The sequence below is a fragment of the Hemitrygon akajei genome, unplaced genomic scaffold (assembly GCF_048418815.1).
Source record: "Hemitrygon akajei unplaced genomic scaffold, sHemAka1.3 Scf000041, whole genome shotgun sequence".
NCBI classification, from domain to species: Eukaryota; Metazoa; Chordata; class Chondrichthyes; order Myliobatiformes; family Dasyatidae; genus Hemitrygon; species Hemitrygon akajei.
Genome location: NW_027331927.1, coordinates 8,375,589 through 8,401,360, shown reverse-complemented (window position 1 = coordinate 8,401,360; position 25,772 = coordinate 8,375,589). Strand labels below are relative to the sequence as shown.

Here is a 25,772-nt window from a genome sequence, read left to right as displayed (position 1 = left end):
CCATCGGTCTCTTTTAAATTTCTGCCCTCAAGACATAGACTCCCCTAACCTGGCAAAAACACTGTGGCCGTCGACCCTATCTACACCCTGATTATTTTCTGTACGTGTGCAAGGTCACCCTTCCAGCTCCCATTATCCAGGACAAACTGTCCTAGGCGAACCATATAACAGAAAAGCCAACACCCTAGGCCAGCACCATACTGGTCATTCGCCACTAAACTTGTTCCAGTTTAATCATGCCCATTCTATAGGACCAGAGTTCCAGGACAGATAATAAGGGTGAAAATAAATGATGTTAAAAGTTCATGCAAAGTCAGAAAGAGTCTTATAAGGTGGTAATAATCTTCTGAGGTGTGTCTATTTCAATGCAAGGTGTATTGTGGGAAAGGCAGATAAGCTGAGGGTGTGGATTGACACATGGAATTATGACATCATAGCCATTACTGTAACTTGGCTACAGGAGGGGCAGGACTGTCAGCTTAATGTTCCAGGATTTCGATGTTTCAGACGTGATAGAGGCAGAGGGATGAAGGGTGGAGGGGTGGCTTTGCTAGTCAGGGAAATTATTACAGTAGTGCTTCGTCAGGACAGATTAGAGGGCTTGTCTACCGAGGCCATATGGGTAGAGATGAGAAACAGGAAAGGTATGACCACATTAATAGGGTTGTATTATAGACCACCCAATAGTCAGCAAGAATTGGAGGAGCAAATCTGCAGAGAGATAACAGACAACTGCAGGAAACATAAAGTTGTGATAGTAGGGGATTATAATTTTCCACATATTGCTTGGGACTCCCATACTGTTAAAGGTCTAGATGGGTTGGAGTTTGTAAAATGTGTTCAGGAAAGTTTTCTAAATCAATATATAGAGGTACCAACTAGAGAGGATGCAATATTAGATCTCCTACTAGGAAACGATTTAGGACAGGTGACGGAAGAGTGTGTAGGGGAACACTTTGGTTCCAGTGATCATAACGTCATTAATTTCAACTTGATCATGGATAAAGATAGATCTGGTCCTCGGGATGAAGTTCTAAACTGGAAAAAAAGCCAAATTTGATGAAATGAGAAAGGATCTAAAAAGCGTAGATCGGGACAGGTTATACTCTAGCAATGATGTGATTGGTAAGTGGGAGGCCTTCAATGGAGAAAGTTTGAGAGTGCAGAGTTTATATGTTCCAATCGGGGTTAAAGGCAAAATGAATAAGAATAAGAAACCTTGGTTCTCAAGGGATATTGGAACTCTGATAAAGAAGAAGAGAGAGATGTTTAACATGTATGGGCAACAGGGAGTAAAAAAGATGTTTGAGGAGTATAAAAAGAGTAAGAAAATACTTAGGAAAGAAATCAGGAGGGCTAACGGTAGACATGAGGTTGCTTTGGCAGTCAGGGTGAAGGATAATCCTAAGAGCTTCTACAGGTATATTAGGAGCAAAAGGATAGCAAGGGATAAAATTAGTTCTCTTGAAGATCAGAGTGGTCGGCTATGTATGGAACCCAAAGAAGTGGGGGAGATCTTAAATATGCTTTTTTGCGTTTCTATTTACAAAGGAAACTGGCATGAAGTCAATTGAAATAAGACAGCCAAGTAGTGAGTTCATCTAACCTATACAGATTGACGAGGAGGAGGTGCTTGTTATCTTGAGGCAAATCAGAGTAGATAAATGTCCAGGACCTGACAGGGTGTTCCCTCGGATCTTGAACGAGACTAGTGCTGAAATTGCAGGGGCCCTGGCAGATACATTTAAAATGTCGGTATCTATGGGTAAGGTGCCGTAGGATTGGAGGAAAGCTCATGTTGTTCCATTGTTTAAAAAAGGATCTAAAAGTAATCCGAGAAATTACAGGCTGGTAAGTTTGACGTCAAATTTTAAATTAATTTCCCAGTATCACCGGACACCGTTGCACTAAAATCCCGTGGTCATCCGTGTGTTGAAATGCTGTAAATTCAGTGATTAGCATTACTGTGTCTATCCTGTTATTTTACTGGGAGTGAATGTGTCAAGTCACCGGCTTATTGGGGTGGTCACCTGGCAGGATGTACGGTTCACAGTAACCAGCACAGTCCCACTCCAAATCTGGTCAGAGAGAGTTTCGGCTCCATTGCAATCTGAATCAGTTTAGCTCATCTCTAAATCATAATCGTATAACCTGCAATTCATCACTTATTTCAGGTAGGAAATCGAAACGAGTACGGAAAGTACTGACGAGGCTTTTACCAGGCGGATCATCGGGGAAAGATGATTGGGACACGGGAAGCAAGGTACCGAAGCAGGGTCAGATTGAGAGCGATGTCCCAGTGGAATGCGATCCGGCCGCAGAGGAGGAGGAGCAAATTCAGCCCGGAGACAGTGACGTCAGAGACACCGATCAGGACCCTGGAACCGGCACAAGTGAGGCAACTGTCTGTCAGCCCAGAGACAGTGACGTCAGAGACACTGGTCAGGACCCTGGAACCGGCACAAGTGAGGCGACTGCCTGTCAGCCCAGAGACAGTTACGTCAGAGACACCGATCAGGACCCTGGAACCAGCACAAGTGAGGCAACCGCCTGTCTGCTCGAAAGCTCATTAAACATGGAATTGTCAAGTCCCCAACAAGGTGCGGGTGAGTGAAATATGAGGGCGATGGGTTCGCAGAATGTGGCAGGGATGAGGGTAAAGGTGAGACCTTGTTGGAAGTTTGGACAGAGGAGAGGGGGAATGTGTGGGTGTGGTACATGTGGTGCAGTGAGGCAACCATTACCCCACTATAGGAAATGTACTACCTGCTCTGAGGATTTCCAGTATGTGTATTGGAGGAAACACAGTTGTCCAGATAAGAGTATTTCCAGGATGTGATTCAAGAGAAATGTATTCACCAGGATGGAGAGAGTATCTCTGGGAAGCGAATATTACCGACTGTCCCAACATTTATTGCCCACCCAGAATTGAAATAGGTGAGTGGGTCAGATAGGCGATAGACTAGTTTGCTTCAAATGTGGTCCTTCTATTAATGTAATGCCTATAGCATTGTTCGGTAGGTTTTAAGACCAGTTTTGGAGATTGGGAATAGATCCATTTTTGTGTCTGCAGGCAGGCTTAAGTCATATTTTTTTTGTTGAATTTGGTGTCAGCGGTGGAGACAAGGGATATTTGAGTTCAAGACTGCACTTTCCTTTTTATATTCACAGAGCCAGAGTTTACAATCTCTGACCTCCTAGCAGAGGGGGAGGAATATCGACTGTACCAACTGACAAAGTTCTACAGAGACAGACTCAAACAAGCGATTGAAGAAAAGGTTGAGATAATCAGTTTGATGTTGACAGAGGAGAGACATTTCAGTAGAGAAGAAAATGAGGTGAGTGCAGTTCGTGTATTGTCACTGATCTGCTGGTATCAGAAGGAATAGTGATCAACATTAATGTCCTGCATATTTTAGGAGATCGACTTTGGAATGGAGACTTTGATCTCTGATTTGTCTCTCGCAGATCTGGTTTCAGCTGTTAAGGTGGGGAGCACTGGGAACCACAGATTCAACGACACTTTTTCATCTCACACCTGCTGTATTTATCAGTGTGATTTAAGAGCAGTTGCTGCATATCTGGACTTTGAACAGGCATTCATTATGAAACAAATTTCAAATCTTGTCTGTACCGTTGGGCAGATTCATCTCATCTCATTAATCCAGGCTGAATATTAAAATGTCAGATTGTAACCACATCTGGTCTTGTCTCCGTAAGTTCCCAAACAATGTGTGGCTGACTTGTCATAGTCATAGAAAAGTACAGCACAGAAACAGGCGGTTGACCTAACTGTTTCCATGCTGGACTACCTAACTACCTATTCCCATTGACCATCACCACGCCATGGCGCTCTATACTCTTATCATTCATGTATCTATCCAGACTTCTCTTAACCGCTTGTACTGCTTGCGCTGCTAGCTAGTTTCACACCCTTAGTACCCTCTGAATCAACGAGTTTCAACTTTGTACCCCTTGAACTTTTCAAATTTCACCCTTTACTGATAACCTCCTATCGTAGTACCTCTTTACCTCAGTACAAAATGCCTGATTGCATTTATCCTATCTGTACCCCATGTAATTGTGTACACCTGTCAAATATCCCCTCAGTCTTTCACGTTCCAATGAATGAAGTTCTAATCCGTTCACTCTTTTCTTATAACTTAGGTCTTCCAGTCCCGGCAGCATCCTTGTTTTTTTTTTTGTGTTGTGTACTCTTTCAAACTTATTTCCGTCTGTCCTGTAGGTAGGTGAGCAGAACTACATATAATATAGTAATTAAGCCTCACCAACGTCTTATAAAACATCATATCCCAGCTACTGTATACAATATTTTCATTTATGAAGGTTAATACTCTATGAAACTTTCTTTCAGATCTGCAACTTGAGCACATTTGCCGCCACTTTCAATGAGTTAATTACCAGTATTCCCAGATCACTCTGTTCTACCACACTATTCAGTGCCCTACCGGTTGCTCTGTAAGATCTACCCTCCTTGGTCCTTCCAAAGTTCAACATCTTGCACTTGTTTGCATTAAATTGCATCGGCCACTTTTAAGCCCATTCTCTAGTTGGTCCAGATCTCACTGCAAGCTCTTGTAGTCTTCCTCCTTGTCACCAATGCTGGTGTTATCAACAAAGTTGCTGATCCAGTTAATCAGAATTTCATACAGATCATTGATATAAATGACATACAAGAACGGACAGAGCAACGATCCCAGTGACACTGCACGAGGCACAGGCGTCAATCAGTAATGCAGCAGTCTAGCCACGAGGAAATCTGTAGATGCTGGAAATCCAAGTAACACACACAAAATGCTGGTGGAACACAGCAGGCCAGGCAGCATCTATAGGAAGAAGCACTGTCGACATTGCAGGCCGAGACCCTTCGTCCATCGATTCTGTTCCGCCATTACATCATGGGTGATTTACTATCCATCTCAACTCAATTCTCTTGCCTTCTCCCAGTGAACTTTGCTGACCTGACTAGTCAAGAATGTACCAACCTCTGTTTTAAATATACCCAATAACCTGATCTCCGCAGCTGTCAGTGCCAATGAATTCTACAGATTCACTACTCTTCGGCTAAAGAATCTCCTAATCTCTGTTCTAAATGGACGTCCCTCTAATGTGAGGCCGTTTCGTCTGGTTCTAGACTCCCCCACTTTAAAACGTCATCTCCACATTCACTCAATGCCTTTCGATATTCCACAGGTTACAATTAGATTCCCCTCATCCTTCCACACTCCAGCCAGTACAGGCGCATCCAGCACTCAATCTCATCAAAATTTGGTTTAATATCACTGGTTCTGTCAGTTTTGATTCCTCTCTGGACTTTTCACAATGCTATCACATATTTTCTCTGATCAGGGGACTAAAACCATTCAAAATATGCAAGTGCGGTCTGGCCTTTGCTTGTTCTTATATTCTAATCCTCTCGAAATGAATGCTAACATTGTTTTTGCCTTTCCTAACACCGACTCAAACTGCAAGGAATCCTGCACTAGGTCTCCCGAGACTCTTCACAACTCTGATTTCTGAATTTTCTGCCAGATTCGAAAACAGTCTACATCTTCATTATTTCTGCCAAAGTGTCTGGCCACGTACCTCCCTAAACTACATTCCAATTGCCACTGATTTATCCATTTTTTCAATCGGTCCATGTCCTCCTGTGAAATCGCTGCTTCCTCAACACTTCCTGTCCTTCCCCATATCTTCGTAACGTGCGCAATCTTGTCCATAAAGCCTTCAAATCATTGACATAACGGAAAAAGAAACTGTCCCAAAACCAACAACTGCAGAACACCACTAGTCACCAACATCCAACAAGAAAAAGCCTCATTTGTTCCCGTTCTGTGCTTCCTGACAGTCAGACAAAATCTGTCTGGAGAAAAACATGGATCCTCTATCCATGCTTGTATCTTTCTTGTCCTACTGTCGTCCCCTGTCTTGTTAAACGGCGTCATGTGGGGCACCCAGTCAAAGGTCCTCGGGATGTCCAAGTAAACAATTAACACTGACACTCCATTGTCGACCCAGCATGCTATTCTCTCAAAAAATTCCAACAGGTCTGTCAGGCAAGATTCCCTTCCATGGATTTTGGCCTTTTTCTTATCACGTGCGTCCAAATGCCCCGAAGCCTTATCCTCAATTATCGACTGCTGACATCGTTCCCAAACGCTGATCAGACCAACTGGCCTATAATATAAAATGATCAGTTCTCCGGAACCAATCCAAAATCTAGTGATACTTGAATGATCATTACTAATGCCTCCACAATCCCTTCAGCCTCCTCCTTCAGAAGCAATCAGGTGCGTTGACCTGGACTCCTCTGTCTTCAGAACTTTCAGCTTCCCGAGCGTCTTCTCTTCAATAATTGCAAATACACTCACTTCTGCCACCTGACATTCTCAAATATCCTGCACGTTCTAGTGTTTTTACAGTGAGGACTGACACAAAATACCGTCTACTACCTTTCGGCATTTCCTTGTCCTCTGACAGTACCTCTCCACTGTCATTTTCAAGCAGCCCAATATCCACTTTCCTCTCTTTCAATCTTCATATATCAGACGGACCTTTTGGGAAGCTATTTTACATTATTCGCTAGCCTACCTTCATAGTTCATATTTTCTCTACTTACGGCTTTTTAATTGCCTTCTGTTGGTTTGTAGAAACATCCCAGTCCTCCAGCTTTCTACTATATTTTGTAATACTCTGTGCCCTCTCCTTTGCTTTTGTGCTGCTTTGGCTACCTCGTCAGCCACGGCTTATCATCCTCCCTTTAGAATAATTCTTCATCTTTGTGATCATTTGTCCTGCACCTTCTGAATTGCTCCGAGAAACTTCAACCATTCCCGCTCTGCCATTGTCCCTGTTAATGCCATTTCCGAATTTATTTTTGACCAGCCCCTCTCTCATGCCTCTGTAATTCATTTATTCCACTGTAATGCCGATGCATTTAACTTTACATTCTCCCTCTCAAACTGCAGTGTGAGTTCCGCTATTTTATGATCACTGCCTCTTAAGGGTTTATTTATCTGAAGCTCACCAATCAAATCTGGTGCAATACACAACACAGACTCCAGATACGCCATTCCTATAGTGGGATCAACCATAGGCTTCTGTCAAAGGCCATCTCATATGCATTCTATAAATTTTCCTCACTTCGGAGTCGGAACTGACCTGATTTTCCAAAGCTAGCTGCATATTGAAACGACCTGTGACAATTTTAGCATTGACCATTTTCCGTGCCTCTTCTCTCTCCCGTTGTAATTTGTAGCCCACATCCTGATTACTGTTAACAGGCCTGTATATAATGTCCATCAGGGTCATTTTACCTATGCAGTTTCTTAACATCTCCATCGTCCAATCCAATATCAACTCTTTCTCAGGACTTTTCATTTTTACTGACAACAGAGTCAACCCAACACTTTCACCCACCTGCTTATCCTTTCGATTCAATATTTATCCTTGGATGTAAGCACCCAACTATAAATTTTTGTCAGCCACGATTCAGTGATGCCCGCCATCCATTTGTTTTTGCTCTCGCTTTCTCCTCTCTTCCGTTGTTGTTGCCACATCTTGTTGATGTAATTCTGCACATTGACAGATTGAGGAAATTAATTACATTGCATCTACTGCAGGATGTCAGTAAATCCTCATTCTTTCACAATATTGATTTAGAATTTCCTTCAGTTACTGTTTCTCTGTTAATGACTCAACCCAGGGAGGATGAGGCAGCAGCCCAGTGACTGCATCTGTTCTGAAGCTACTGGGGCCATGAACAGATATTTTCCTCCACATTCTCCATGCCTGTCTGTCTGCTCCACAATAAATTCATCGTTTCTTTTTATAGAAAGTCACTGAACTGACAGAGAAGGGGAACCGGACAGAGAGTTCCAGACTCTTCCTCAGTTTGGTGATGGGCAAAGGCTCCCGAGCCCGGAGGGCGATGTGGGAATCCTTTGTGACATGGAGGACTGAGTTACCGAAGCTGGACAGAATACTGAGGGAAATACAGGAACTCGGTATGTTAAAACCACGCACTGAACACAAAGGCACATTGAAATAAACATTTTAGTTATTTTAATTATTTTAGCTCTGTTTCCATGGCTGTTTTTTTTAATATATATTTAAACAGGTCCTGATCCACAGGAATACATGGACATTGCCCAAGGTTTATCTGAATTACCCACTGAGCTGATAGGTGAGTGATGAAATGCACAGTTCAAACCGCATCTCAAATGTTAGTCTGTGACTTGGCAAAACTTGGGAATCAAAATTCGCCATTAATCATTCGCTGATCTCTGGATTCAAGCAACAATTCAAAGAATCTCTCTTTGCAGCCTGAATATTCTACAATATATTTTTCTATTAATCCAGCTGTTGGTTCTGCTGAAGCCTTCACTCCAGGTCCTAACGCTCTGGGAATCCCCACAGACCCCAGGCAGGCTGGTATGATCCTGTCCAGGTGACTTTTCTATCTTCAGACCTTTCATCTTCCAAGCCCCTTTTCCTTTGTAATAGCACCACACGCAATTCTGTTCACTGATGCTCTACACCTTTTGGAATTCCGCTAGTGACTTGCACAGAGTTTGTCTGGCATTTCCTTTTCAACCGTTACAGCAACTACAACAGCAGTTTCTAGTGGGCCGATATCGACCCTGTCCCTTTTTTTCTCTCTTTGTATATCTGGGAAAGAAAAAAAATACTTTGGTATCCTTTCTTATATTATTGACCATATCCTTGCATTTCCTGCACATTCATGTATAACTAGGAGCATCTATAACATAGTTGCCTCCGACATGACCCTAGTCACTAGACTCTAGACACTAGAATACTACAGCACAGTACAGGCTCTTCGGCCCTGGATGTTGTGCCGACCCATATATTCTTTTAAAAAGATTACTAAACCCACACTACCCGTGACCCTCTATTTTTCTTTCATCCATGTGCCTGTCCAAGAGCTTCTTAAGTACCCTTAATGTTTTAGCCTCCACCACCATCCCTGGCAAGTCGTTCCAGACACCCACAACCCTCTGTAAAAAAACTTACCCCTGATGTCTCCCCTAAACTTTCCTCCCTTAACTTTATACATATGCCCTCTAGTGTTTGCTATTGGTGCCCTGGGAAACAGGTACTTGCAATCCACCCTATCTATGCCACTCATAATTCTGTAGACCTCTATCAAATGCCCTCTCATCCTTCTACGCTCCAAGGAGAAAAATCCCAGCTCTGCTAACCTTGCTTCACATGAATTTTTTTTTTCTCCAAACCAGGCAACATCCTGGTAAATCTCCTCTGCACCCACTTCATAGCTTCCACATCCTTCCTATAATGAGGTGACCAGAATTGAACACAATACTGTAAGTGTGGTCTCACCAGAGATTTGTAGATTTGCAACTAGGCCTCTCTACTCTTGAACTCAATCCCCCTATTAATGAAGCCTAGCATCCCATAGGAGTTCTTAACTATCCTATCAACCCGTGCAGCGGCCTTAAGGGATGAAAGGATTTGAACCCCAAAGTCCCTCTGTAAATCCACACTCTTAGGTAACCAACGATTAAACTTGTACTCAGCCTTCTGGCTTGTCCTTCCAAAATTTATCACTTCACACTTATCCAGATTGAACCTCATCTGCCACCTTTCTGCCCAAATCTGCACCTTGTCTCTAACCTATTTTAACCTTCGACAACCTACAGCTCCATCCGCAACTCCTTCAATCTTCATGTCATCCACAAATTTACTCACCCATCCTTCCACCTTTACATCCAGGTCATTTATAAAAATCACAAATAGCAGTGTTCCCAGTATAGATCCCTGCGGCACTCCACTAGTCACCGACCTCCAGGCAGAATACTTTCCTTCCACTACTAACCTCTGCTTTCTTCCTGTAAGCCAATTATTTATCCAAACAGCCAAGGTTCCACTTATCCCGTGACTCATGACTTTCTAGATGAGTCTCTCGTGAGGGACCTTGTCAAATGCCTTGCTAAAATCCATGTAGACCACATCTACTACCGTACCTTCATCAATTGCTTATTGTTACCTCTTCAAAAATCTCAATTAGCCTCGTGAGTCACGACCTTCCCTTCACAAAGCCATGTTGACACAGACAGTAAGTTCCAGGCACCCACAACTCTGTTAAAAAACTACCCACAATTGCTGTAAATTTACCCCATCTCACCTTAACCAAATGCCCTCTGGTATTAGACACCAGTCTTAAGTAAACAATAACAAACAAAATACAGGCTGTCAACCCAAACTCCTATCTCTCAAACTTGTACACCTCTGTCAGATCTCATTCTACCACCAGAGTAAACAAACCAAGTTTATCAAACATCTACTTGCTGACATGCCACCGAATCCAGGCAACAACCTGATGAACCTGTTCTGCACCCTCTCCAATCCTTCCCAGAGCTGGTCAATCAGAAGTGAATACAATACTCCAGATGCACCCTAAAGCCATCAGACTTAGGAGCCATTCGGCGCAGTGAATTTGCTCTTCAATTCCTCTCTACCCCATTATCCCAGTAAACGTTGACACTCTTCCTAATCAGGAACATATCGACCTGCATTTTAAATCTATCCAATGAAGTTTCTTCCTCAGACGTCTATGGCAATAATCTCAGCGATTCACCACCCGCCAGCCAAGAAATTTCTCCCAGTTTGGGTCCCCGGCAGCCAAGACAATTCCCCACAGTTCCCAAGCATGTTAATTTTCTGTATGAGCCTCCCATGTGGGACCTTGTCAAACACTCTACCAATATACAAGTAGACAATATCTATGTGTAACTTCATCCATCACCTTTGTCACCTCCTGGAGGAACTCAAACCAGTTGGCAAGACACAAACCCGACCCAAAGCATTGATACTGAACCCCAAACCACCTCATATATCCTCTCTGTCATACTCCCATGAGGCAGAACATATAAAAGGCTGAAGGTATGTACCACCAGCCTCAACGACAGCTTTATTCTGCATTTATAAGACTACTAAATGGTCACCTACTATGTTATTATTGGCTCTTAATAATAATAAGACAATTTTATATCTAGAATTATAGCATCGTACATCTCGTAACTAATAACAACTCAGATAACAACTTAGCTAACCACAATATACTCACAGGCGAGCAGACAGAATACCGTTCGGGTTTGAACAACAGATAACAGATTATGTAATTCTATTTCAAACCCTGTGGAAAGCAGAAATCTTTCAGTTATATTGTCTATCAAAAAACACATCTGATTCTGTTCCTCGTGTGTTTAAGAGGTTCCAAATAAATATAAAATTCATACAATACTTGTGAAATTTCTACAACATCTGATGAAGCATTCGCGTAAAATTTACGTCCTATTAACAACCACAGAGGAACAACGACCATTATCAATATAAATGAAGGGATTTTCCAGAGCGACTCACTAAGCCCACTGTTGGTTTGTCTAGCTTTAAGCCCACTCATAATTTAATGAAACAGACAAAAATCAGGTATCTAATCAGAAAAAAATACGAATTATACCTTGACACAGTTATACATTGATGATTTGAAATTATTTGCTCTTGCATCAGTAAAGCTGAAACAAATAATTCAAATAATGGAACTATTTTCCAAATATATAAGCATGAACTTTAGACTAGGAAAGTACAGAACATGATTAAACTTAAAGTAATGTGCAATAGAGCCGGTAGAATATCAAACAGAGCATCAGGATACAATGCAACAGAATATGAAGCGTATATTTAGGATATCAATAAGCAAAGAAAATAGATAATCGTGCGATAAAGGGAAACCTTCCAACAAAATTTACTTCAAGGCTAAAGAAAATCTGAATTTACTGCAAGGCTGAACAAACTTTGAATTTACATCAAAGATCAACAAAATCTGCCAAACAGAGCTGAACAGTAAAAATATAACAAAGGTAGTAAACACTCACTGTGCCCATATTGACGTATAATGTTGGTATAATATCTCTTTCTCAAACAGATCTGGAAATTATGCAAAAAATAAGAACTTTAATAGCAATTTCTGGAAAACACCGTGTGCACTGGAACGCGCTTAGAATTATATGAACGAGGACAGTATGAGGATGATGAATAACAGATCTAAAAAATGAGACAACAGCCAGATAAAAATTTTCAGGATCAGGGTTAATATCATGGACATATGTCGTGAAAATAGTTTTTCTGCGCCAGCAGCACAATTACAGTAAAGTGTGTGCAGTGAGTCTGTATTTATGTATACACTTGTAGAAATAGAATTGTATCAGCATGACTTAATCAGTTTGATGGCCTGGTGGAAGAAGCTGTCACGGAGCCTGTTGGTCCTGTTGGTACCATTTCCCGGATGGTAGCAGCTGGAACAGTTTGTGCTTGGTGAAACTTGGGTCCAGAATGATCCTTCGGGCACTTTTGTACCCCCTGTCTCTGAAATGACCTGAATAGTAGGAAGTTCACATCTACAGATGCACTGGGTTGTCCGCACCACTCTCTGCAGAGTCCTGCGATTGAGAGAAGTACAGTTCCCATACCAGGCAGTGATGCAGCCAGTCAGGATGCACAAAATTGTGTCCCTATAGAAAATCGTTAGCATTTAGGGGCCCATCCCAAACGTCCTCAACCATCTGTTTTTCTGTTTTTTCTTTCTTTTTTGTTCAGTCTAGAGAATATGCCAGGCAGGATGTTGGAATGTTCCTCTTGCAGGATGTGTGAAGTCACGGAGATATCCGGTGTCCCTGACAACGATACCTGCAAGAAGTGCATCCAGCTGCAGCTCCTAACAGTCTGCGTTAGGGAACTGGAGCAGGAGCTGGATGACCTCCGGAGCATTCGAAAGACTGAGCAGTTTATAGATAGTAGCTTCCAGGAGGTAGTTACACCTAAGGAACAGGGCACAGGTAATTGGGTTACCGTCAGGCGAGGGAAGGGGAAAGGGCAGTTAATGCAGGGTTCTTCTGTGGCCATTCCTCTCCAAAATAGGTATACCCATTTGGATACTGTTGGGGGGAAGGATTACCTGGGACAAGCTGCGGCAGCCGGATCTCTGTCACTGAGTCTGGTTCTGCAGTGCAGAAGGGAGGGAGGAGGAAGAGGAGAGCGGTAGTGATAGGGGATTCAATAGTTAGAGGTACAGACAGGAGATTCTATGGTCGTGACAGAGACTCCCGGATGGTTTGTTGCATCCCGGGTGCCAGGGTCAGGGATGTCTCTGATCGCCTGCACAGCATTCTGAAGTGGGAGCGTGATCAGCCAAATTTCGTGGTACACATCGGTACCAATGCCATAGTTAGAAAGAGTCAGGGTGTCCTGAAGAGTGAGTACAGAGAGCTTGGTAGGAAGTTGAAAAACAGGACCTCGAGGGTAGTAATCTCCGGATTGCTGCCTGTGCCACGTGCCAGTGAGGGTAAAGGTGCGATGCTCTGGTAGGTGAACACGTGGCTGAGAAACTGGTGTAGGGTGCAGGGTTTCAGATTTCTAGATCATCAGGACCTCTTCTGGGGCAGGTGGGACCTGTACAAGAGAGACGGGTTACACCTGAACTACAAGGGGACCAATATACTTGCAGGGAGGTTTGCTAGTGTTATTGGGGAGGGTTTAAACTAGATTAGCAGAGGGATGGGAACCAGAGTGCCAGAGTAGATAGTGGAACGGTGGTAAAAATAAATAATGTTGGTTGTTCATGTAAAGCCACAAATAGCAAGGTTGTGTGTGATGGTAATAATCTTCTGAGGTGTGTATCTTTCAAAGCGTGGAGTACTGTGGGAAAGGCAGACGAGCTGAGGACCTGGATTGACACGTGGAATTATGACATCATAGCCATTACTGAAACTTGGCTACAGGAGGGGCAGGACTGGCAGCTCAATGTTCCATGGTTCCGATGTTTCATACGTGATAGAGGCAGAGGGATGAAGGGTGGGTGGTGGCTTTGCTAGTCAGGGAAAATATTACAGCAGTGCTCAGGCAGGACAGATTAGAGGGCTTGTCTACTGAGGCCATATAGGTGGAGCTGAGAAACAGGAAGGTATGATCACATTAATAGAGTTGCATTATGGACTACCCAACAGTCAGCGAGAATTGGAGGAGCAAATCTGCAGACAGATAACAGACAACTGTAGGAGAAAGAAAGTTGTGATTGTTGGGGATTTTAATTTTCCACAGATTGACTGGGACTCCCATCCTCTTAAAGGTCGAGATGGGTCAGAGTTTGCAAAATGTGTTCAGGAAAGTTTTCTAAATCAATATATAGATGTACCAACTAGGGAAAATGCAATATTAGATCTCCTATTAGGAAATGAGTTAGGGCAGCTAACGGAACTGTGTGTAGGGGAACACTTTCGTTCCAGTGATCATAACGTCATTAGTTTCAACTTGATCATGGATAAAGATAGATCTGGTCCTCGGGTTGACGTTCTAAAACTGAAAAAGGTCAAATTTGAAGAAATGAGAAGGGATCTAAAAATCGTAGATTGGGACAGGTTGTTCTCTGGCAAGGATGTGATTGGTAAATGGGAGGCCTTCAAAGGAGAAATTTTGAGAGTGTAGAGTTTGTATGTTGCTGTCAGGGTTGAAGGCAAAATGAATAAGAATAAGGAGCCTTGGCTATCGAGGGATATTGGAACTCTGATAAAGAAGAAGAGAGTGATGTATAACATATATAGGCAACAGGGAGGAAATAAGATGCTTGAGGAGTATAAAAAGAGTAAGAAAATGCTTAAGAAAGAAATCAGGAGGGCTAAAAGAAGACATGAGGTTGCTTTGGCCGTCAGGGTGAACGATAATTTTATGAACTTCTACAGGTATGTTAAGAGCAAAAGGATAATCAGAGGGATCGGCTATGTATGAAACCGGAAGAAATGGGAGAGATATTAAACGGGTGTTTTGCATCCGTCTTTACTAAGGAAACTGGAATGGAGTCTATGGAAACAAGGCAAACAAGTAGGGAGGTCATGGAACTTATACAGATTAAAGAGGGGGAGGTGCTTGCTGTCTTGAGGCAAATCAGAGTAGATAAATCCCCAGGACTTGGCAGGGTATTCACTCAGACCTTGATGGAGACTAGTGTTGAAATTGCAGTGGCCCTGGCATAACTATTATGTCGATATCCACGGACCGGGTGCCAGATAGCTTATGTAGTTCCGTTGTTTAAAAAAGGCTCAAAAAGTAAGCCATGAAATTATAGGCCAGTAAGTTTGACATCGGTAGAAGATAAATTATTGGAAGGAATACTAAGAGATAGGGTCTCCAGGTATTTGGATAGACAGGGACTTATTAGAAAAAGTCGGTATGGTTTTGTGCGTAGTAGGTCATGTTTAACCAATCTAGAGGTTTTCGAGGAAGTTACCAGGAAAGTGGATGAAGGGAAGGCAGTGGATATTGTCTGTATGGTCTTCAGAAAGGCTTTTGATAAGGTTCCGCATGGGAGGTTAGTTAGGAAGATTCAGTCGCTAGGTATACATGGTGAGGTAGTAAATTGGATTAGACATTGGCTCAATGGGAGAAGCCAGAGAGAGGTAGTGGAGGATTGCTTCTCTCAGTGGAGGCCTGTGACTAGTGGTGTGCCACAGGGATCAGTGTGGGGACCATTGTTATTTATCATCTATATCAATGATCTGGATGAGAATGTGGCAAATTGGATCAGCAAATTTGCTGATGATACAAAGATTGGAGGTGTAGTTGACAGTGAGGAAGGTTTTCAAAGCTTGCAGAGGGATTTGGACCAGTTGGAGGAATGGGCTGAAAAATGGCAAATGGAGTTTAATGCAGACAAGTGTGAGGTATTGCACTTCGGAAGATCAAACCAAGTTAGAACATAAAAGGTAAGTAGTAGAACAGAGGGATCTGGGAGTATAGATACTTAATTCCCGAAAGGTTGCGTCACAAGTAGATAGGGTCTTAAAGAGAGCTTTTCGTACAATGGCCTTTATAAATCAAAGTACTGAGTATAAGAGTTGGAATGTAATGGTGAGGTTGTATAAGACATTGGTGAGACCGAATTTGGAGTATTGTATGCAGTTTTGGTCACCTAATTACAGGAAGGATATTAATAAAGTTGAAAGAGTGCAGAGAAGGTTTACAAAGATGTTGCTGGGACTTCAGAAACTGAGTTACAAAGAAAGTTTGAATAGGTTAGGACTTTATTCCCTGGCATGTAGGAGAAAGAGAGGAGATTGATACAGGTGTATAAAATTATGATGGGTCTAGATAGAAGGAATACAAGCAGGCTTTTTCCACTGAGGCTAGGGGAGAAAAAAAATCAGATTTCATGGGTTAAGGGTGAAGGGAGAAAGTTTAAAGGGAACATTGGGGAAGGTGCTTCTTCACGCAGAGAGTGGTGGGAGTGTGGAATGAGCTGCCAGCTGAAGTGGTGAATGCGGGCTCACTTTTGACATTTAAGAAAAACTTGGACAGGTATATGGATGAGAGATGTACGGAGGGATATGGGCCAGGTGCAGGTCAGTGGGACTAAGCAGAAAAATGGTTCGGCACAGCCAAGAAGGGCCAAAAGGCCTGTTTATGTGCTGTAATGTTCTATGGTTGCATCTGAGGTGAAAGAGGTGCTGTTGTGCCTTTTTTCACCACACATTTGATGTGTACAGACCACGTGAGGTCCTCAGTGATGTGAATGCCGAGGAACTTAAAGCTATTCACGGTTACAACCCCAGATCCATTGATATCAGTAGGGGTTAGCCTATCTCCATTCCTCTTGTCTTTGCGACATTGCATCCAGCTCCTTTGTTTTTGCGACATTGAGGGAGAAATTGTTTTCTTGACGCCACTGTGTCCGGCTGATGACTTCTTCTGTGTAGGTTGCCTCGTTATTACTTGAGATCTGGCCAATAAATATAGTATCCTCAGCAAATTTAACTAGCAGATTGGAGCTGTGGGTAGCGACACAGTCATTCGCATACAGAGAGTAAAGGAGGGAGCTTAGGACACAGCCCTGAGGGACTCCTGTGTTGAGGTTCAGAGGGGTAGAGATGAGGGAGCCCACTCTTACCACTTGCTGGTGATCTGACAGGAAATCCAGGACCCAGCTGCACAAGGCAGGGTGAAGGCCGAGGTCTCTGAGCTTCTTGTCAAGCCTGGAGGGAATGATGGTATTGGATGCTGAACTGTAGTCTAATAACATCATTCTCACATAAGCACCCCTCTTCTCCAGATGTTTAGGGAGGTGTGCAGAGCTGTGGCTATTGTGTCATCTGTTGATCGGTTGTGTAGGTAGGTGAATTGTAGGGGTTCCAGTGTGGGTGTTAACAAGCTGCAGATGCAGTCCTTGACCAGCCTCTCAAAGCATTTGCTTATTATTGAGGTGAATGTGACAGGACGCTAGATGTTCAGGCATGTTGCCTTAGTTGTTTTAGGTACAGGAACAATGGTGGATGATTTGAAGCAGGAGGGAACTCTACACTAGGAGAGGGTGAGATTAAAAATATCCGTAAATACACCTGCCAGTTGTGCCGCGCGCATCCTGAGTACCCGCCCTGGGACGCCGTCCGGTCCCTCAACCTTGCGACTGTCCACTCATTGGAAATACCTGCGAACTTCAGCCTCAGAGATGACCAATGTGCAGGTTGCTTTGTCGGCTCTCTTCGGGGTCTCAGTGTTGGCGATATCAAACCGAGAGTAAAGAGACTTAGATCCTCTGGGAGACAGGCAGCGATGTTGGCAGCACCACTGCACTTAGCTCTGAAGTCTGCATTGGGGTGCAGAGCTTGCCATAAGCTGTGTGTGTTGTTGGTGCAGAGCTGTGCCTGAATACGATCTCTGTATTGTCGTTTCGCTGCCTGGATGACTTTGCACAGATCGGAGCTGAATTTCTTGAGCTCCTGCTGATCACCGGCATTGTAAGCAGTCGGTCACACGGCAAGTGCTGTTCACACAGAGCTGTTGATACAAATGTTGTGGTTTGGGAAGTCCTGACCGATTTCTGAAGGAAATCATCCCCCCTCTGTGACAATAACATACAGCTGGGGGATGTTGTTATTACACAGCTGTGATAATAACAGCCGGGAACTCCCTTGACAGCCGGAAAGGTTTACACAGCAGCACCAGGTACTCCAGATCCGGGGAACAAAAGGGTTTGAGGGCATGCACATTCTGGGGTTCACCAAGCATTAATGATCATGAAACATACCCTAATTCCTGTTCTCTTCCCAAATCGGGTGTGTGTGTGTGTGTGTGTGTGTGTGTGTGTGTGTGTGTGTGTGTGTGTGTGTGTGTGTGTGTGTGTGTGTGTGTGTGTGTGTGTGTGTGTGTGTGTGTGTGTGTGTGTGTGTGTGTGTGTGGTGGTACTGGATGACGACACGATCGTTGGTGACGGAAGGGGCCAATTCTGGATCTTTGGACTCGGGAGCATTTGGGACAGAGGGACAGCTGGGATGCAGGCGCTTGGTAGTTGGATCCTTCTTGCATCCCCTCTTCTTTTCAGCAGTCGCTCTTCAGGGTTCCTCAAAATTCCTGGCTTTTCCATGGATCAGCGGCTGCCACTCGTTGACCTCCATATTTACCTGAGAGAGCCTCTGCTTAATTTGGTCCTTGTACCTCCTGCGCGGGGCACCACGATCTCTCTTGCCCTGAGAGAGTTCTCTGCAGAGTACTGCTTTCGGTAACCTGGAGTTATCCATGCGAGATATGTGGCCTGTCAGACGGTGGATCTGGCTAAGCAGCAAAGTGGCTTCAGGGCCTGGAAGTTGAACACATATAGCGGTGCATGTCTGTGTGATTATATGAAATATTAAACTAAATAAGTAGTCCAGAAATAGAAATTTAAAAAGAGATTAGTGAGGCAGTATCGATGGGTTCAATGTCCATTCGGAAACTACATGGTAGAGGAGAAGTTGTTCTGAATCGTTGAGTGTGCGCCTTACTCCGTTCCTCGTGAACCAGACGGTGATGCAGCCAGTTCCAACGCTCTGCAAGTTACATCTGTAGAAATATTCAAGTGATGTTGGAAACTCCTGATGAAATATACCCACTGTTGTGCCTTCTCTGCAGTTGCATCGATATATTGGGTCCAGGTTAGATACTCGGAGATATTGACAGCCAGGAATCACATTGGAAAAAATGTTGAATTTCCTCATGGGGATGAATAAAGTATCTATCTATCTATCTATCTATCTATCTATCTATCTATCTATCTATCTATCTATCTATCTATCTATCTATCTATCTATCTATCTATCTATATATCTATCTATCTTTCCACTTCAGATCCCTCTGTGAGGATTGGTGTGTAGTATTCCCTCATCTCGCCTTTTCTGAAATCCACAATTCGCTCTATTGACACACTGTCATAACGCAAGCAGGATTCAGCACTCCATACACGCATATGCAACACCGATAAGGGGTACACATCACTGAACGTAAATGAATGCATAGACCATAAAAGTGAAGAAACTATCATAATGGTAGAAAACGTTAACCAATGGAAGAGTCTGACTCCCCACGGAGGACATCCACCGATCTGAGCCGATTAGATGTCGACAAGGAAGCGTCGAGCCCCTGGCTCAGAGTTGGAGACCTCTTCCCAGAAACAGAAGGGATCATTGTAGCAATACAGGACAAGGTTGTTGACACATGTAGTTATCAATAATACAGAATAAACGACTGATAGGTCCAAGACGATATATGCTGAAAATTATAAGAGAAACTACAAACAATCCGACTTTACAAGATCCTGCAGTAGTTCAACTGAATCTCATTACTTGCACAAGCAGAATAAAATGGCGGACAACATTCACAAAAATATTGCTTCAACTACAACTGATGAAAAACACCATAATTTACTAAACGTACAAGCCTCTTCCACTTTTAGAGTTAGAGTCCTTCATATCATACTGCGTCCGATCATTATTTCATATAGGATAATACATGATCTGCGTTCGGATGTAATTTTACAGGATAAACAAGCAAAAGCAACTTTTTAAATATATATAGCCATTCCAAACACACAAAACTTACAGAAATGAATTAGTAAAAAACAATACCAGAAATATGTTGAATTGAAAGTGCAAAATGAAAGACTATGGAACACGAACAGGGTATTATTTATCCCAATCGTAATATCAATAACTGGTATCGTCCTAAAGGCTTTACAGAATAGTATTAATAAATTAGGCCCACACGGCGATACTTGTGTAAATCTTCGAAAACACATAACACTATACACCACGAGAATAGTCTGAAATCTCCTATCAATTGAGACATGATTGTGCTTGGCTATGCCTGTACCTCAAGTTTTATCAGTTTAGGCTAAGATGATATTATTATTATTATTATTATTATTATTATTATTATTATTATTATTATTATTATTAGTATTATTATTATTATTATTATTATTGTTGTTATTATTATTATTTTTATTATTATTATTATTATTATTATTATTATTATTATTATTATTATTATTATTATTATTATTAATAATAATAATAATAATAATAATGACTTATTTATAAAGCACCTTTCATCCAGACGATGCCGTTCAGACCGCATCACAACGAGATAAACTGCAAACTAGAAAATAAAAGACAAAATGTGTCAGTCCTAATATACACCTCAGACGTCTGCACAGTACTGTAGTTTTAGGTGTTGAATTCTACAGTTTAGGAACATAGTCCCAAAAAAACTCCACGCTGACCTCCCAATGATCCTTTGACCTTCTACCTTATCGTCTGCCTGCACTGCATTTTCTAGGCAACTGAAACACTGTTTCCCTGAACTATTCTGTTCCATTTTTCCTTGTACAACCTCATTGCACCGATGTGATGTAATGATCTATTTAGATCGCGTGCAGAAAAGTTTTCCATTTTACAGTGGTGCATGTCACAATAATAAACCAATTTACCGATTCGTTGTCAATAATACAGCGCCCCTTGGTTGCTTAAGTTTGTTATAACCCGGGGGAGGGTGGTGGGGGTTACAGTGCGGATGAGCTGCCACGACCTATTAAATGCTCCCAGTGGCGAGTAGCCTCTGTCCAGCTCTTGGCCTTCACGTGCGGTTTAGCCACTAATCCCGGTGGAAGCGTTTCTTCTGACAGGAGAAGGGGCAGTGGTGGGTTACTGGTGACTTACAACCAGTCGCTTTGGGCAGATGGGGCTTGTTGGCTGTGATTGGTAGCTCACCCAGGAACAAGAAAACTCTGATCTCAAAACTCCACTGCCTTGTAACTGTAACCCCTCATGGGGAAGAGTTTGGGAATAAACCCATTGGAAAAGCCTGGAGCTGGAGTCCCTGAGTCAGTGTTAAATGGTGTTCAATGCAGACTGGCATCTCCTGCGACACCTCTGGTGCCAAGCTGTGTCAGTCTCTGTCGTTCCTTTGTGTAGATCAGATGCATGGAGAGAGGGAGCTTGCTACAACTGCAGAAGATTCCTCTCCATATCGGAGTGTCCCGGCTTGCAGGGGCAGGACATCCATGGTCGACTCTGACAGACGGAGGCCTCATTAGACAGCGCCCCACACCCCCACAGCAAGACTGATGAGTAGCAGTTGCCAAGACTTCATCACCCTCTCCCACAGACATGATGTACATCACTGAGACAGACGCTTGTGGCTTCTTCCATTAACACAGATTGCATCTTTCCACCAATCCTCCATCACTGTGATTGAAAACTACCCATTTTCATTCCTGTCGTTCTGATGGGTTATCGATCTGCAACTTCACTGTGATTCTCCCCCAGACGCTGCCCGACTTGAGTATTTCCCGCGTATTCTGCTCCTGTTTTGATGCAAGAGCAGTGGACACCTGTGACTCCCCAGTGTGCAGATTGGCCAAAATGCACAGTGTACTGCTCTCCATAGTTCCACACCAGATCAACATTAACATCATCTGTTAATGAGGCAAACAATGCTTTAAATATAGTGAAATGTTGTTGGAACGGGAGTGCAGTCAGGATTGCAATAGGATATTCAAGATTCAAAAACGTTATTGTCGTTCCAACCGTACATCAGCTCTGCATGGTAGAATGAGACAGCGTTTCCCAGGAGCAATGCAATCATAACATAACAAACGCAACACGAAATAATAAACACTACAATAAATATAAAACACAACAGCCACATGTCACTTTAAATCAAGTTATAAGTGTCCGGTGCAAGTTAAAAGTGTCCAAAGCAGAGTCAGGTAGAGCAGCTATTTAGCAGTCTGACTGCCTGTGGGAGGAAGCTGTTTAGTAGTCTTGTGGTTTTAGTTTTGATGCTCCTGTAACGTTTGCTGATGGCAGAAGAACAAACAGTTCATGGAGAGGGTGTGAGGGTTCTTTAATGATGTACCGTGTCTTCTGGAGACATCGACGTTGAAAGAGGTCTTGGAAGAAGGTAGGGAGACCCCAATAACCTTCTCTGCTCCCCTAACCACCCCCTGCAAGGCTTTTTTGTCGGCAGCACTGCAGCTGGAGTACCAGGTTGTGATGCAAAAGGTCAGCACACTCTCAACCACGCCTCTGCAGAGTGTAGTTAAGATGTTAGTGGGGAGTGATGCTTGTTTAAGCTTCCTCAGAAAGTGCAATCAGGGGAATGTTCACCTTCACAAATAACTAGAACCAGAACATGAGGATTGGACATTTTCAGGGACATCCATTGCTGACAATTCTGTGTTTGCGAACAGAATTTTACTTTCTGTGCTAATAACCATGGAAGCATTGAATTTATTCATGTAATCTCAAACACTGAATGCTGAAATACCGTTATAAAGATCTTCGTCAGATGAGCCGTTTAACGTTTTGAATATGTTCTCTGTTCCCATGGAAGATGTTCAACAGAAACACAAGGAAACTCTGCGGGCACAAACTGAAACACTGAGAGTGAACACGATCCTGATGACGGAGAAGGTGAAGGTTTTCAAGTTGGCTGATCGATACGCTGAGCTCACGGTCATTTCTACTGTTCGAGATCGGACACTGGTGGAACATGCGCTGCTGGCAAGAGGCAGAGACCATGAGGATTATAGAGAGAAACAACTCCGCAGACAGCTGGAAAAAATCCGTACTGATCAGTTATTCCAGAGCAGCTTTTCCCGGAGTAAATCCAAATCTGGGAGTTCAGCAGCAGTGGCCGGAGTCCCGGGGATCGGGAAAACAACGATGGTACAAAAGATTGTTTATGACTGGGCCATGGGGAAAATATACCAACAATTCCAGTTTGTCTTCAGTTTCAAATTCCGAGATTTAAACACCATTAATTGTAGAATAACCCTGAGGGAACTGATTCTGGATCAGTATCCTTACTTTGGGAATTTCCTGAGAGAATTCTGGAAGAACGCTGAGGGATTACTGTTTATATTCGATGGTTTGGATGAATTCAAACACAAAGTCGATTTTGCGGACAGTCGGAGAGATACAGAACCCAAGCACCAGTGCCCAGATCCTGAGTGGAGGTGTGAAGTGTCTGACATTGTGTACAGTTTAATCCAGGGCAAGCTGCTCCCAGGGTGTTCAGTGTTGGTGACCACCCGTCCCACTGCGTTACATTTATTGGAAAAGGCAAAGATCGCTGTCTGGGCTGAAATCCTGGGATTTGTTGATGAGGAACGGAAGGAATATTTCATCAGACATTTTGAAGATCAGACGGTGGCGGAAGCTGTTTTCAAACACGTGAAGGAGAACGAGATCCTGTACACCATGAGCTACAACCCCTCCTACTGCTGGATCCTCGCTCTGGCACTGGGCCTCTTCTTCACACAAAGAGTCAGGGACTCACAGCGAGTTCCCAAGACCATCACCCAACTGTACTCCTACTATATTTATAACATCCTGAAAAACCACGGCCGTGAGATTGAGAACCCCCGTGATGTGTTACTCAGGGTTGGTCAGATGGCCTTCAGAGGAGTGTCTGAGAAGAAGATTGTGTTTACAGATGGAGATTTGATCAAGTACAATCTGCAGCCTTCCCAGTTCCTGTCCGGGTTCCTGATGGAGCTTTTGGAGAGAGAGGATTCTGCCCAGAGCGTGGTGTATACATTCCCACACCTCACCATCCAAGAGTTTGTAGCTGCAGTCGCACAATTCCTGAATCCACATCCCGGGGATATCCTGAAATTCCTCACTGAAGCTCACAACACGACAGATGGGCGATTTGATGTATTTCTCCGTTTTCTTGCTGGTCTCTCCTCCCCAATGACAGCTCGGGGCCTGGTGGAGTTTCTGGGTCCATTTCCTCATGAAACAACCTGCCGGGTGATTGACTGGGTGAAGGAGGAGGTTAAACGCCAGAGTGGAAACATGAGGAGTGAAGCTGGTAAAAGGAGCCTCCTGAACACATTGCACTACCTGTTTGAGTCTCAGAATCGTGGACTGGCTCAGGCCGCACTGGGATCAGTGGAAACACTTTCATTCAGTAGAATGACACTGACCCCGATTGACTGCACGGTCCTGTCTCATGTCATCGGACTCTGTGATACAATAAAACACCTCGACCTGGGGAACTGCGACATTCAGTGTGAAGGAATCCAGCGGCTGGGACCCGGGCTGCACAAGTGCCAGGAGTTGAGGTAACTTGATTTATCTCTCATTCTGAACTGTGAAACTGTCTCGTTGTGTTGTTTCAATGTAAAGGGATTTCGGTAAATTTGTAGCAAATCAGATTGTGAAGAATTGTGACAAATGACCAGGGACATGTCAGTAATTCCCCAAGGACAGGAGGGTTCTGTTGTTCCTTGTGAAGGGATGTTGGAGACTTCATCAGATCAGTGAACAACGGCCATTGGTTTAATGGTAGTAAATCACAGGAATGGCTGTGTTTCTCACTGCCTGTGACACGTCCATTGACAATGTTCCTCCTCACTGTTACTGACACCCAGACCGACACTGACTGCAAGAGGTGGGTCAGAGATTCACACCCCCTTCCCGGTGAGGGACAAGATACCGTCAGCAGACTGTCCCAGTGAGAAGGAAAGAAATACCATTGTGAGATTGCCCTCCCCTGCCCTTGATAGTGTGTGACTTTGCTCACTACCAGATACACAGAGAGCGAGGCCGCATCTCCTTTGGGCCTCTGTTCAGACCCAACACACCCGTACAAAAATTTTCTGCATCCTGTCATCTTGTAGGATTATCGTTTACCCTTGCAATCCTCCTGTGTGACTTTTTATCCCAATCCCCCTTCGATTCTTAGGGATCTCGTCCCCATCCCCATTCCTCCTGTGGGCTCTCTATTCCCCTTTCCTCATCCTGCAGTGGAATGTCTTTTCCCCACCCCCCTTCCTACGGGATATTTCTTCCCCATTCCCCTTCCTCCTGTGGGATCTCTCTTCCCCATTCCCCTTCCTCCTATGGGATCTCCCTTCCCCATTCCCTTTCCTCCTGTAGGTTCTCTCATCCTCATTCCCTTCCCTCCAGTGATATCCCTTCCCATTCCCCTTTCATCCTGTGGGATCTATCTTCCCCATCCCCCTACCTCCTGTCGGATCTCACTTCCACATCCGCCTTCCACTTGTGGGATCTCACTTCCCCATCCGCATCTCACTTCAATCTTTCCTTGTAACTCAACTCCTGAAGAGCCGGCAATATCCTAGCAGATATTTTCTGCACATTTTCAGTCTTACTGATATCCGTCCTATAGTTCAGTGACCAGAACTGCACACAATACTCCAAATTTGGCCTCACCAATGTCTTATACAACCTCACCATAACATTCCAACTCCTATACTCAACTTTGATTTATGAATACCAGGATGCCAAAAGCCTTCTTTACAACTCTGTCTCCCTGTGACGCCACTTTCAGGGAATTATGTATCTGAACTCCCAGATCCCTTTATTCCTCCGCACTCC

The 25,772-nt window shown here is 43.6% G+C and overlaps 1 protein-coding gene across 4 annotated transcripts in view; it reads left to right on the top strand.

Moving 5' to 3' along the window:
• LOC140720296 (NACHT, LRR and PYD domains-containing protein 3-like) overlaps positions 1 to 25,772 on the top strand; it is a 91,063-nt gene that overhangs the window by 30,346 nt on the left and 34,945 nt on the right. For 3 of the 4 annotated variants that reach the window (XM_073035160.1, XM_073035161.1, XM_073035159.1), the window contains exons 4-8: positions 2,175 to 2,606; positions 3,172 to 3,338; positions 7,856 to 8,027; positions 8,141 to 8,206; positions 22,756 to 24,493. In XM_073035160.1, the coding sequence (XP_072891261.1) occupies positions 2,175 to 2,606; positions 3,172 to 3,338; positions 7,856 to 8,027; positions 8,141 to 8,206; positions 22,756 to 24,493 (2,575 nt within the window). The remainder of the gene's footprint in view (positions 1 to 2,174; positions 2,607 to 3,171; positions 3,339 to 7,855; positions 8,028 to 8,140; positions 8,207 to 22,755; positions 24,494 to 25,772) is intronic. The other variant, XM_073035162.1, reaches the window with a different exon arrangement.